General features: G+C 39.2%; 1 protein-coding gene across 1 annotated transcript in view; it reads right to left on the bottom strand.

Annotated features, from left to right (window-relative positions):
* The window catches only part of LOC122794706 (interleukin-6 receptor subunit beta-like), a 1250292-nt gene that overhangs the window by 644063 nt on the left and 593641 nt on the right, over positions 1-12588 (bottom strand). The window contains exon 7 of the mRNA XM_044063351.1: positions 6684-6757. Coding sequence (XP_043919286.1) covers positions 6684-6757 — 74 coding nt within the window. The remainder of the gene's footprint in view (positions 1-6683; positions 6758-12588) is intronic.

Here is a 12588-nt window from a genome sequence, read left to right as displayed (position 1 = left end):
TTCAGTTAGTAAGGTACAGTTGTGTAAGTAAAACTTACAGTAACAGTATATATGCAATGATAGACTTAGCTATATGGGTTATATCCTGTCAAGGATATAACAGTCGACCAACTTCCAAAGCATCAGGGAACCTTCTATGCACCCTACCTGTCAAGCAGCTCAAACTGAGCTGACAAAAGGCAAGTCTGAGTGTGAAGCCTTTCAGAGCTTTCTTGCCAGCCGAGAGAGAGAGAGAGAGAGAGAGAGAGAGAGAGAGATGCTGCTTCCTTAAAGGACAGTGCTAGAAACAAAAAATAAAAATCCACACCCTGGCATAAAAAACAAGGGGGATGGTGGAAGTGAGCAGCTGATCCAGCACCCCATGGGGATATACTTGTACAGGCCACAGGAATGGGGTTCATGTCTGTAGGGGCCAGAAGTGGGCAATGAGGACTACTTTGACCTTGCACTGTCTGGCTTTCTGAATGAATTTGTTCATCAGTTGTTATGGAGGAAACATATAAAGGGGCCCAGCAGCCAATTGGGGACCACAGCATCCCTCTGTGACTCACCCTGTGGAAAGTAACTGCAGCACTTGTTGAACGGGATGTAAATAAGTCACAGCAAGGTTGGCCCCAGTGATGAAAAATTAAAGTTGCCATTGTTGGATTGAGGGAATACTTGACAGGCGTTAGGATAGTCCTTCTGAATTTGTACACCTGAACACTGGAAAACCCCAGGATGTGCGTTGCTATCAGAAAACAGTATGAAGACATTGCCCACTCCCAAACTCTCATAGCCTCTTGACAGAGGGGGTAAGAGTGGGTTCCTCCTTGTTTATTGATGTACCATATGACTGCTATGTTTTCTGTCTGTCTGTCTGCATGGAACTCACACCCTTGGCAGGACATACTGGAATACCTGCAATGCTAGGAGGACCGTTCTCCAAGACACTAATGTGAAGATTGGCCTCAAAAGTTGATCAAGTGCTGTGGATCAGTCTCTCTTCGAAATGCCCCCTCACCCTAGAATTGAGGTGTCTGTGGTTACTACTGCTATCGGCAGGTCTGTGTAAAAAGGTTGTCCTTCAGTAACTGAAGAAGAAGAAGTTATCCACCAAGTGATGCGTTGCCTGCAAATCTTTGCGAGTGAAATCTTCATATGTAATTTGTTAAAGTTCTGGGACCACTGCACTGCTAGAGTCCATTGATGCACTCTTATATAGTAGTGGGCCAGCGGAATCATTAGAATTGTGGATGCCATTAGGCCTAGTAGACACAGAATCAAGTGTGCTGGAGGAGAGGGGTGATGAATCACCTGCATGGTCTTTAGACATAAAGATGTAACCCTGTGCTATGTGGTGAGGAAGGCTGACAATTTGTAGAGTTGTGCTGAAGTTAATCCAATGAATTATATCTCTTGGGATGGTAATAACTGACACTTGGAAAAGTTTACTGTTATGCCTAGGTGCAGTAACAACTGGAGCAGAGGTTCCAAGTGCTGTAGCAGCAGATGCTCGGAAGCAGCTTTTAGGAGCCCATTGTTGAGGGAGGAGAAGACTTGGATCACTAGTAGGTGCAAGTGTGCAGCTACCACTGGCATTATCTTGGTGAACACACAGGGGGCTATGGTGAGACCAAAAAGCAGAACTCTGAACTAGTACTGATTGGCTCCCAGCCAGAAATAGAGGAATCTCCTGGAGTGCTTCTCCATCTTCACATGATAGCAAGTGTCCTGGAGCTCTACTGAGCACTTCCAATCATCTTTCCTCAATAGAGGCAATATGGACTGAACTGTGACCATCTGGAATTTTGGCTGTTTCAGGAACTGTTTCGGGTGACTGAGATCTAAAATTGGTCTGAGGTCCCGTTTTTTTTTTTTTGTACTAAAAAGAACTTTGAGTAGACTCTGTATTCAAACTGGTTACAAGGATTGGTTGGATGAATCTTTTCTTCTAGAAGCTTGGAAATTTCTGCTGCTGACTGTGTGGAACATTGGGAATGACCTTCTTTTTCACAGGAGAAAGAGAAAAGGGAATAGAATAGCAACAGCATCTGGAAATTATCTTTAGCACCTATGTATCTTTTGTTATGTTTTGCTAGGCTTGAGAGTACAAAGATAAGTGCCCCCGACTGCCTCCAGAGTGCAGTAGTCAGGCAATCCTTCAGAGATGCTGATAGGGTTTCTTGGTAAAAGGATTGCAGAAGCCCTGGTTATGTGGTACACCTCTGCCTCTGGGGCAATTTCCACTGGAATTTTCTCCACCTCTGGCATTTGCAGGTCTATCACCAGGAGAGTCATGATAAAAGCTCTGTGACTTATGAAACCGCATCTTTTTCCCAGCCCTCTCATTTCTGGAGAAAGATCTTTGGGGGACTGAAAAATGGATGCCCACTGCAGAGGGAGTCTTACCATCCTGCTGGCTCCTGATCAATGTGTCTTTAACTTTAGGTCCAAAAAGTGTGGAAGCATCATATAGAGCATTGATGAAGGATATTTTCAAGCCTTCCATGAAATCACAAAGATGCATCCAGGATTGTTGTCATATGGTAAGACCTGTGTTTGCTGCTGTGCCTGAGCCATCAGCTGCATTAGAAAGCAGTCACATGGCTATGTTAGAGGTTGACTGTAGGGCAGACAGCTGGGAGTCCACTTTCTTGTGAACATCCACATGCAATACTCCAGAGAGAGACTTGGAGAGTTCCTTATTCATGTCTCTCTGGACTCTGATGACATGAGTCAAGTAATTCAGTCACCTAAGGGCAAAGGTCACTGAGGGGTAAGACTGGTTCCCAAACCTTGCCAATACCCTATTCTCCCTGCTAGGGGGATGGACAGAGGAACTTTCCTCAGATAATTCCATTTTGGCAGGCACTGCTATGACCATAGCATCTATTGGTGGACCTGTCCCGCTGAACTGCTAAAATCCTGTTCAGCTTTTTGAGTATTGGCTCCACCACATCAGGGTCTTTCCCTGCCTGTTGAGGCATGAGGTCAATGAGGGGGTCAATGGGTGGTACCACCCAGGATGCTCTTGAGACGGAATTACAGGCTTACAAAGATGCAGATTCATCCAGTGAGAGATCTTCAGTGGACTATACCCTTTTCTGCTTCATGAGCTCAAGAATTTCACCATAGATGACATCTTCCTCTGTGAAAGACTAAGGAGAGAAGTCTATGTGCTTCTGCTTGCACATCTGTTTCTTACGAACTGGTTCTTTTGGGAGGTCAGATTGTTCAGAATCAGAATAGGAACTAATGTAGCATATAGTTTCAGAAGCCTGGGGTCCAAATGTCCCTGTCTGGTAAGATGATGACATGAAGAAGCAGAATAATCTAGGGGTTTAGGTGGAACCCAGCTAGATGAGAACACCTTCTTCTTGGGTATGCCCAAAAGCCTTTCTAAAGCCTTGAAGGCCTAAGCACTGTCGGAACCAATGTCCCAGAATCTGAAGATGAGACAGAACTGTCAGCACCAATGAGCCCCAGCCCTGAGGCTGATCTCAGACCCAAGCTATCCAGTGCAAAAGCCCCCAGGGGAAGAGATGGCTCCAAAAATCTCGGGGTTAAGACATCCTCTTGGAACCCAGCACCGATGCTCCAACTCTGAGTCCTTTCCCAATCAAAAGGTATCAGAGTCAAAAGATACATACATATATATATATATATATATATATATATATATATAAATATATATATATATATATATATATATATATATATATATATATATATATATAAATATATATATATATATATATATATATGGGTCTACTTGATATGGCTGAAATTTCAAAATGTCGAAATTCATATGGCCGAGACCATATGATCGACATTTGAAATCTAGACCATACAAGTAAAACAAATAACACACAAAAAAAATTACCTTAACGCTGCTAGCAGGGGGGCTTTGCCCCCGTGCACCCCCCGTGGGGGCTCCACCCCCCCCACCCCCCAGAACTTCAATATACCAACTCTGAGACTGCACTACAGTGCAGAAGTGGAAATCTTTCCATTCCCCACTGTAGTGTGATGCCGGTTCCCCATGGTTGACATTTCAAATGTCGATCATATGGGCTCGGCCATATGAATATCAACATTATGAAATGTCGACTTTTCGAAGGGAACCCATATATATATATATATATATATATATATATATATATATAGATATATATAGATATAGATATATATATATAGATATATATATATATATATATATGTATAAAAATACAGGATAACATCTGTACTTCTGTACTGCATAGAAGAAGACATGCCTAATTATTCCCACACAGAGACATTACTGTATTTAATTCTACTTACAGCACACAACTGGACTGGACAATCACAGCCAGTGCATATAGTATTCAGTGGCACATACAAGCAGTTTAACTTACAGACGGCATACATATATTTGGTTAGATCTGTCTCTGTTTCTCGTGAGACTAGTGCAGAATTTACCTAACATTTTATTTTATTTATGCAGTACTGTACTTCACTGTATGTTTGCATTTCTCTCTCCCACCATCTTTGCAGCTATGCAATTTCTTCAATTATTTTTGAGGGTTGTTATGCTGTCTCTCTTCATTTATTTTCCTTTTTTTATTTAGCAGTGTCCATAGCAATGTTTGTAGCTATGTCATGGACCACAAGCCCACCACATCCAACACCACCTCGACCATCAGCAGCTCAGCCTGCCAGGGATGTCTCTCCAGAACCATCTTTAGTGGAGGTTGATAGGTCCACTAGCCCTGCCTCTGGTAGGCCTTAACTGGTTGGGAATGCTGTTATTCCTACTTGTGACTCTGCCAAGGGTGCAGATCCTTTTTCTAAACGAGTCAAGAGAGGTGGTTGGGGAGCTGGTGAACCACTGTAGTGATGCTTGTATCAGCCATCTAAAAAGACTCCTTGTGGCATGCAGTTTCACACCCTTGTCCACTACTGGCCAAGTCATCTGATCAAAGAACCAGTCGTGAGGAAGCAAAAGGTGGTGTTTTGACTCCCGCTGTGTCTGTCATGGCCTGTTTGGTACTGATGGTCATACGCACTCTACCCTCATCCCTGTGTTTCCCTCCCTTTTCTATTGTCCAGTCCTTCCTATCACCATTATCTTCCCTCTGTTTATTAAATGATGTCAATAAATACAACCATGGAGAGAGTCATGTCATTTCCACTGAAACCACTATTATAGACGAAATAACACTGGAAGCCACTTTCACTGAAAATCCCACAAGAGGAAAAGCACTGTTTTTGCAAAATCAGCACAGCTTTTTACTTAAGTATAATAACTGCACAGGCTACAGTTGAGGGGATAGGGCAAACATCTTCCATGCCTGCTAAACTGATATGAATCCCTAAAAAAGGGCAATGGAGGGAACTCTAGTACACAGCTTGGCAGGTAAATAATCTTGGAAATGTTTTACAGGAAAATAAGTCATGGAATACAATGCCTGTCTGTCTAACTAGCCCTACTATTATGACTGGGTTGAGGGGGAGATGGCTCAGGGTAAATCAACAGATATGGCTTGCTTACAATTCAACAAGTTTTTTTTCCAATACCATAAAAGTTAGTGGTGAAACTGAAATGGATGGGTGTGTAATACAAGCCTGTCAGGTAACATTGGTAAAAAGGGCTGCTGTCACTGGAAATGCTGGTGGTAAGAGGGACTGAGCAGTGATCTGTCCTATACCTGGTCCATTTAAGATTATCATATTGGACATGACCATTGACTTTTTGAAGAAGATTGCCTTATCTGTGTATAGTAGTGTATGCCTTAGGATGAAGCTGCAGGAGGGCTTGGCAGGAATGGAACCTGGGCAGACAGACTACTGCTGGGCTTCTGGTTAAAAAGGTATAAGATTCAACATTTTACATGAAGACACCCGATAATCAAATTTCAAACTATATAATATTCTAGGAAATGCAGGAGAGGAAAAGAATCTGTGACTTACTATAAATCTTTCAATGAGAAGGTGGTAGGTGTGCAGGACTGGGGAAAGATTACTGCAAACATGTAGTTGTCATATTACTCCAACAGGAGGCAATACCATCTCTAATCTTATGGCTGTGCCTCAGAAATAGCAGTTGTCGCACACAAAGTTACAGAGGAGGGTTACCATAAAGATTAAGGTGAGAGAAAGATGCATCATTACTATAGACTAAGGGCGGCCTATGGAATGTTGTAACTAGTGAACAGGAGAGATATGGGATGTGGTTTAAATCATGAAGTCATGGGGAAAAGTGCAAGAAGGAGTTGTCTTCTACCACAATGATGGGTAGACACTTGGGTTATGAACATCAGATTGAAGGAGCTATTTCAATACAGACATAAAAATGTTCTTACCACAAACATACAAATGCTGACACAGTGTTGGGAGCACAGAATGTTTTGCTAGGAAGACGTAATAAAGTATGGCTCCAAGGTAGCGATGAAAAGGGCATAGGATGGAAGAAGGAGGCATACATTCAAACAGCCAAACAGTGGGCTAGCTGCAACATTTAATTGTTTTTTGAGACAAAATTGGTTTCTTCATTAGTACTACCCACGTGTGCACATATAAAGCATATGCTATAAGATAGGTATAAGTGAAGCTCTATACTTGTAATGCAGTGCTGTCTTTATGGTAGACAACATATTTCATATTATTTTAATATAAGAATTCTCAGGTTATTTTTGTTGCAAAAGGGCAAAAAAGATGAATACCTGTATGAAAATACTTCTCTTTCCTGGATCCAGTGTGTTAATGGAGTAGCTGACTTTGGGTGCATCACGTAATTCTGTTAAATAAATACAAAAAAACATGAGTCAATCAGATTTACTCAAACCTGGACACTGGTATAGAGATGTAAACTGTAGTTAAATTACACATTTGCTTAAACTGTAGTAAGACTACAAAAACATCTGACAACGACTGTTTACCTTTTCCATTTTCTCCTGTTTCTTACAATAGTATACTTCCAAACATGCACTAAGAGAAGACGTAACGCAAAGCATATGGATATTTTAGTACATGCCAGGTTTCTAATATTTCCTTATCTGTATGCTTACTGTTTTTGGTTATTTTGTGTGTTACTAATTTTAACTGCATTTCAATTGCAGGTGTATATACTTGATCCAGTGCCGACAGGGATTCCCTTTTCATTTTGCAGGTTGTAGTAATAATGAATGGGACTTATCCTGCTAGCACTAATATTGCAACATGATTCAGTATGGAAGCCCACATACACAGAGATGTTCATGTTGCTGTACCTGCAACAAAATCACTACTATCGTCTGTTCTGTACTGAAGGAGCATCACAAATTGATGAGTCCTGGACAACAGTTGAGCTAAGTTTTAGTAAAGTTAATCAAATAACCTATCCCTGTGTCTCACTATTGGTAATTTATATGCCCTCCCTCTATAGTTCATTGCTGCTTTCCTAACCTCTTTCTCTCTTCACTGCTTCATATAATCATATACTCTATACTGCTCCAACATCTCCCCTTCCTCAATTATTACAGATGTCAGTCAATTGGCACTGTGCATACATAATCATTCAGAAAACATAAATATATGACAGACATCATGAGTAAATCTAAGTAATCATAATACTGAGACAATACAGCAGGTAATAAAAACATTTACATAGATTACTGAAAGATTTCACTATAGTTTTCAGTAAATATATAGGTCTTAAGATGCCTTCTAAAATTCTTAAAACCTTACAAAGAGTGGCAGCCCCAAAGCCAGAAAGGTAGTGGATTCTTTAAGTGTGGATCACTGCATACAAATGGTCTATGCCATGAGGTTTGTGGATGTAACCTCAATTAAGCAATATGGAGTGATCAAGGAGATTGGTAGAGCAATAAAATGAGTTATGTACTTACCATAAGGCTCCATCCGTGTTGTCCATTTTCATTCTTCCTCAACTGTTGGGTTAGGATCTGATCCTCTGATCTGACTCGGCTGTTACTAAAGCTCATGGCCATCAAAAAGCTCTCAAGCTCCTCCCTACCTCAGATCTTGTTTGCTGTTTTACATAAAGTAGAAATAACTACTATAAATTTCCTAACAGGAAAAGCCATATTTGGAGCTCAAATTTAAGGACAGAGGTGTCCTTATAATCTTTCATTCTTCCTGAAATCCATTGTGAAAAGGGTTGGGGGTTGGTAGGTGAGAAGTTGAAGAAGAACGAAAATGGACAATAAGATGGAATGTTATGGTAAGTACATAACTTTTTTTTTTTATCAGAAGTTGTCAATTTTCATTTTATCCTCAACTGTTGGAGCAGAGTCCTACCTAAAATCTTGGGTGGACTCTAAGGAAGGATATTCCTAAGCACAGTTGTGTCAAAGATGCTCTTTCCCTTGAGACCAGATCTGGTTTGTAATGAGTGATAAAGGCATGAGGACTGGCTGAGTTGCAGCTGCACATATATCATACATAGAATCTCTAGACGGAAAGACTGAAAAAGTTCCCCTGGACCTAGCTGAATGGGCTCTTAAAGCTTTTGGAAAGGTTAGACCCAACATGTAGATAACTGATATACAATCTGCCAGCCATCTAGTCTTTCTAAATTCTTTCGTTCTATGTAAGTAAAAACTTAATTGCCTGTGAACATCTAATAAATGTAACATATATTCACCTTTGCAAATTTAGGAAAGGAAACTGGAAAATTAATGGCCTGATTGATATTGAATTCTGACACCACCTTAGGAAGGAAAGAAGCGTTGATATGTAAAGTGACTCCATCCTTATGATTGATCAAGTAGGGAGGTTTAGAGATCTTGCATAAGCCTAGTACTTATTATACTCAATATAATTACATAAGCCTAGTACTTATTATACAGCAGGAACTTCTCATTGTTACATTTGTTAATGCCTGTTATGTACTTCACAGATAAAGATTCTAGTTGTCTACTGATGTACTATGTTCTTCATCTGTAAATATGTTGTAAGTAATTTCTATGTTAAATTGTTAATTTCTATGTAATCCAATGTAACTACTGTCTGTTTATTTTACTGTGGAGCTTTTCTCCCCGGGCCTCCGCTGAAAATGGACCCACGTCCAGTCGGACACTCCCGGTCAACAAATTTAAATAAATAAAAATAAATAAATAAATTAGAGGACAATGTTTGAAGTTCTGAAATTCTTCTAGCAGAAGTAATGGCTACTAGAAAGACAGTGTTCCAGGTCAAGGACTTTAGATCGTATTTAGCTGCTAGCTCAAAGGGAGAATGAATTAAGGCCTGCAGTACCAAATCCCATGATGGAGTCAGACATTTATATTGGGGTGTCAGCAGGAGTGTGCCTCTCAATAAAGCTTTACAAAGTTTAGATGAAGCCACAGAAGAATTCTCAAATCGAATATGAAAATTACAATTTGCTGGTAACTGAATTTTAATCGTTGAGGAGTTAGCTCCCTCATTAAAAATTGTTGCAAAAAATTCAAGTGCAGTTTGTACAGGCGCTGAGAAGGGGGTCAATGTGTTTTTGTTATGCCCAGCAAATGAACCTTTTCAATTTACGTGTATAAAGTTTTCTTGTAGAAGGTTTGTGGAAAGATAAAAGTATATGACAGATGGGGAAGACAGCATCGGTTGTCTGGCTATTAACAGAATTGGAGAAACCATGTTGTTAGCTTGAGGTTTGAGATATCCAGATGAATCATACCTGTCGGGTGAGATAGGAAGCCTGGAATTGGATCCAGAATCCAAGGTGGGTAAAGAAGATTAGGTTAAAGGAAGGGAAACCAAATCTGTTGAGGCCAGTAAGGTGCAATGAGGATGGCTTTGCTCTTCAACCTGGCAGCTTTCTGTAGACTAAAGTAAAAACCACCAATATCACAGGTAGATGCAGGCACAACTTCATTGCACATTAAGTGCTTTCATCCTTCCTGGGCTTCATCAGAACAAATAAAATTTTATACTCTTAATCAGTTCATTTGGAACCAATCAAATACATATTTCATACCAATCATCCAATAATAAAAACACTCAATCCACTCCTTCTAATTCAGCCCCTCCCCTTCATAATGTTTCCCTTAATCTTTGTAAAACACTATGAATGCTTAAAACATCATTCAACCTTGAGGTTCTTAAATAATTTAACCTTATTTTCCAAAATAAAACTGTATGCCATGGCATTTAAAACAGTTGATAAAAAGTTTAACAAAATACTGAGTGAAATTATAGGAAGCGGCAATGTGATTTCTTGGAATACTGGGGGGGGGGGCATATCTGAGACCAGGAGCTAAATGGACTGGACGCCTTATAGAGAAAGGCAATTCATCAAATCCATTCCCCACTACAGCCATTGAGGAGGTCCCTTTAGAACACAACTTACATCTGTCAGAGAAAATATGCAACAGAGTATTGAACAACAATCCAAGAGAAACCAGACATGCAGAAATGTCAGGGGGCAGACTGAGCCACTCCAAGAAGAATTAGGGGCACAGAAGGAATTTGAAGGGTGGCAACTGGAAGTAAATCATGAAGAGCCTGAAGGAGTGGATGTATTTTTCACCGCCATGGAATTGTCAGTTGCTAATATTGGACCTGACATTAATTGGACTATGATGGACACTGAACAAAGTACTGTTGTAAATCGGGGATACAAAGTATTTAACGTTAGTCACCTTATGAGTGGGGACACACATTTTAGCCTATTTAAGAGGGAATTTTGTTCCCTCATTTGACAATAACTTAGTGGAGTCCATTACTGAACTCATACCATTTCTTAGGAAAATTAATTTTATTTCAATTTTTAAAGATAATTCAAGTTTGAGCTTTGAAAAATGTGAGCTCTGTAGGAAGACTTTATTCGCCTCCCTCCTCCACTGTACATAACTTTAACAATTTTTGAATGAGTTGTAAAAAGGAATTTAGGAAAGTATTACGTAATAAAAAGGTCAGTTTTACCAGTAACCTAAAAATCAGAAGAATTACAATTGTTAAAATTATTTAAAGAAGCTGATGTTAGAGTTATGAAACCATTCAAGGGTGGGGTGGGGAATGTGCTTATGGAAAATTTGGACTACTATAACAATATTTACAGTTTAATAATGAATTATGTTTGCTACAGTATTTCTTCAGTTAATGAAATGAACACTAGCTATAGGCTGATTGACTTATTTCTTAATGAATTGCTAATGCAGAATGATATTCATAGAACTGAATTTGAATTTGTAAAAGTGGATCACACCAGAGTACCCATTTTTTTGGTATACCAAAAATTCATAAAAGATGCTTGCAATCCCCTAGTGTGACTTATAGTGGATGTTAGAGGTTCTAAACAGAACCTGTAGCAAAATTCATTGATGTTAAGTTAAAAAGGTTTGGGTCAATGCATGAACATGTTGTAAAACATTCATAACACTTTCTTGATTTCTTAATAATTTGTTTTTTGTGACATTGGATGTGATTGATTTTTTTTCGGTCATTCCACACTCTACAGGACTAGAATGGTTTAGGGATGTATTGAGAGAGTGTGAGTTTTTGAACACTAGAATGATTGAGATTCTGGTAAGAATGATGGAAACAGTGCTCCTATGAAGGACAGTAATTTGCCCAGAAATCTAGGGTAGCAATGGGTGCAGGATGCAGACCAATTTTTGCTAACACTGTAATGTACTACTGGGAGAAGGAGTTTATTTTCAATATACTAAATTTATGTCCAGTACATGAAAATATTTAAAATTTTTGGATGACATATGTTTATTATGGGTTGGAACTATTGATAAATTGCAGCAATTCTTCTTATACGTCAGTGAAACTTCATCCTTTCTAAAGTTCCCAATCAACTATTCTCTTGAAAGTATTAATTATTTAATTGATGAAAGACTGTATAAAACAAGAGTTTGTTTTGAATATTTATAGAAAAGATATTCTCAAACTCTTATTTACACTTCAATAGCCAGCACCCACTGCATAAAAAGAGGGGGTTGGTAAAGGGCCAGATTGTCTGGCTAGTGAGGATGACTTCAAGGGAAGATCTTTTTTTTGCAAGAAATTAATAAATTTGTGGAGATGTTCCTTAAAACAGGGCACACTGAATACTTTATTTTACCATTACTTGATGAAGTAATATTAAAGAGATGCAGTGGTGTTTATGTTCTACTGCTGGGAGGAATGCTTTAACAGTTGGGAACAGCAAGGACAAGCAGGATGTCTTTAGGAATGCCATGGTCATTGCTTATGCAGTCAGCACAATGAATTGACAAAAATAGTGACAATCGGTCCCTTATTGTATATGACCATGATTTCCAGGAACATGTTGGATTGGTTCCTAAATTCATCTATAAAAAGAAGCAATAATTTAAAAGAATTGTTTGAAAAGGAAAATAATAATGGGAGAGAGACAAAATGTGGGACTTTTAAATGTGGTAGATGCCCACAGTATCCTTATATGATGAACACAGAGTCATATTACATTGAAAGTATTAAATATAGGATCAGAAGCCCAGGGTATTTTAACTGTAATTCAGTGAGGAATGTGTATGTTGTGCTTTGCCAAACTTGTTCTAGGTACTATATTGGAAAAAACAGCAGAGCTCTGAGTAAGACAGTGTATGAACATATATGTGACATCAGCAATTTGTTGGTGTTGTTGTTAATGGAAAGAAGAAT

Source organism: Protopterus annectens, chromosome 2.part1 (assembly GCF_019279795.1).
Source record: "Protopterus annectens isolate FY-2018-M chromosome 2.part1, PAN1.0, whole genome shotgun sequence".
Classification (NCBI taxonomy): Eukaryota; Metazoa; Chordata; order Ceratodontiformes; family Protopteridae; genus Protopterus; species Protopterus annectens.
The sequence above is the reverse complement of the archived record's forward strand: the minus strand, read 5'-3'. Positions and strand labels throughout refer to the sequence as shown.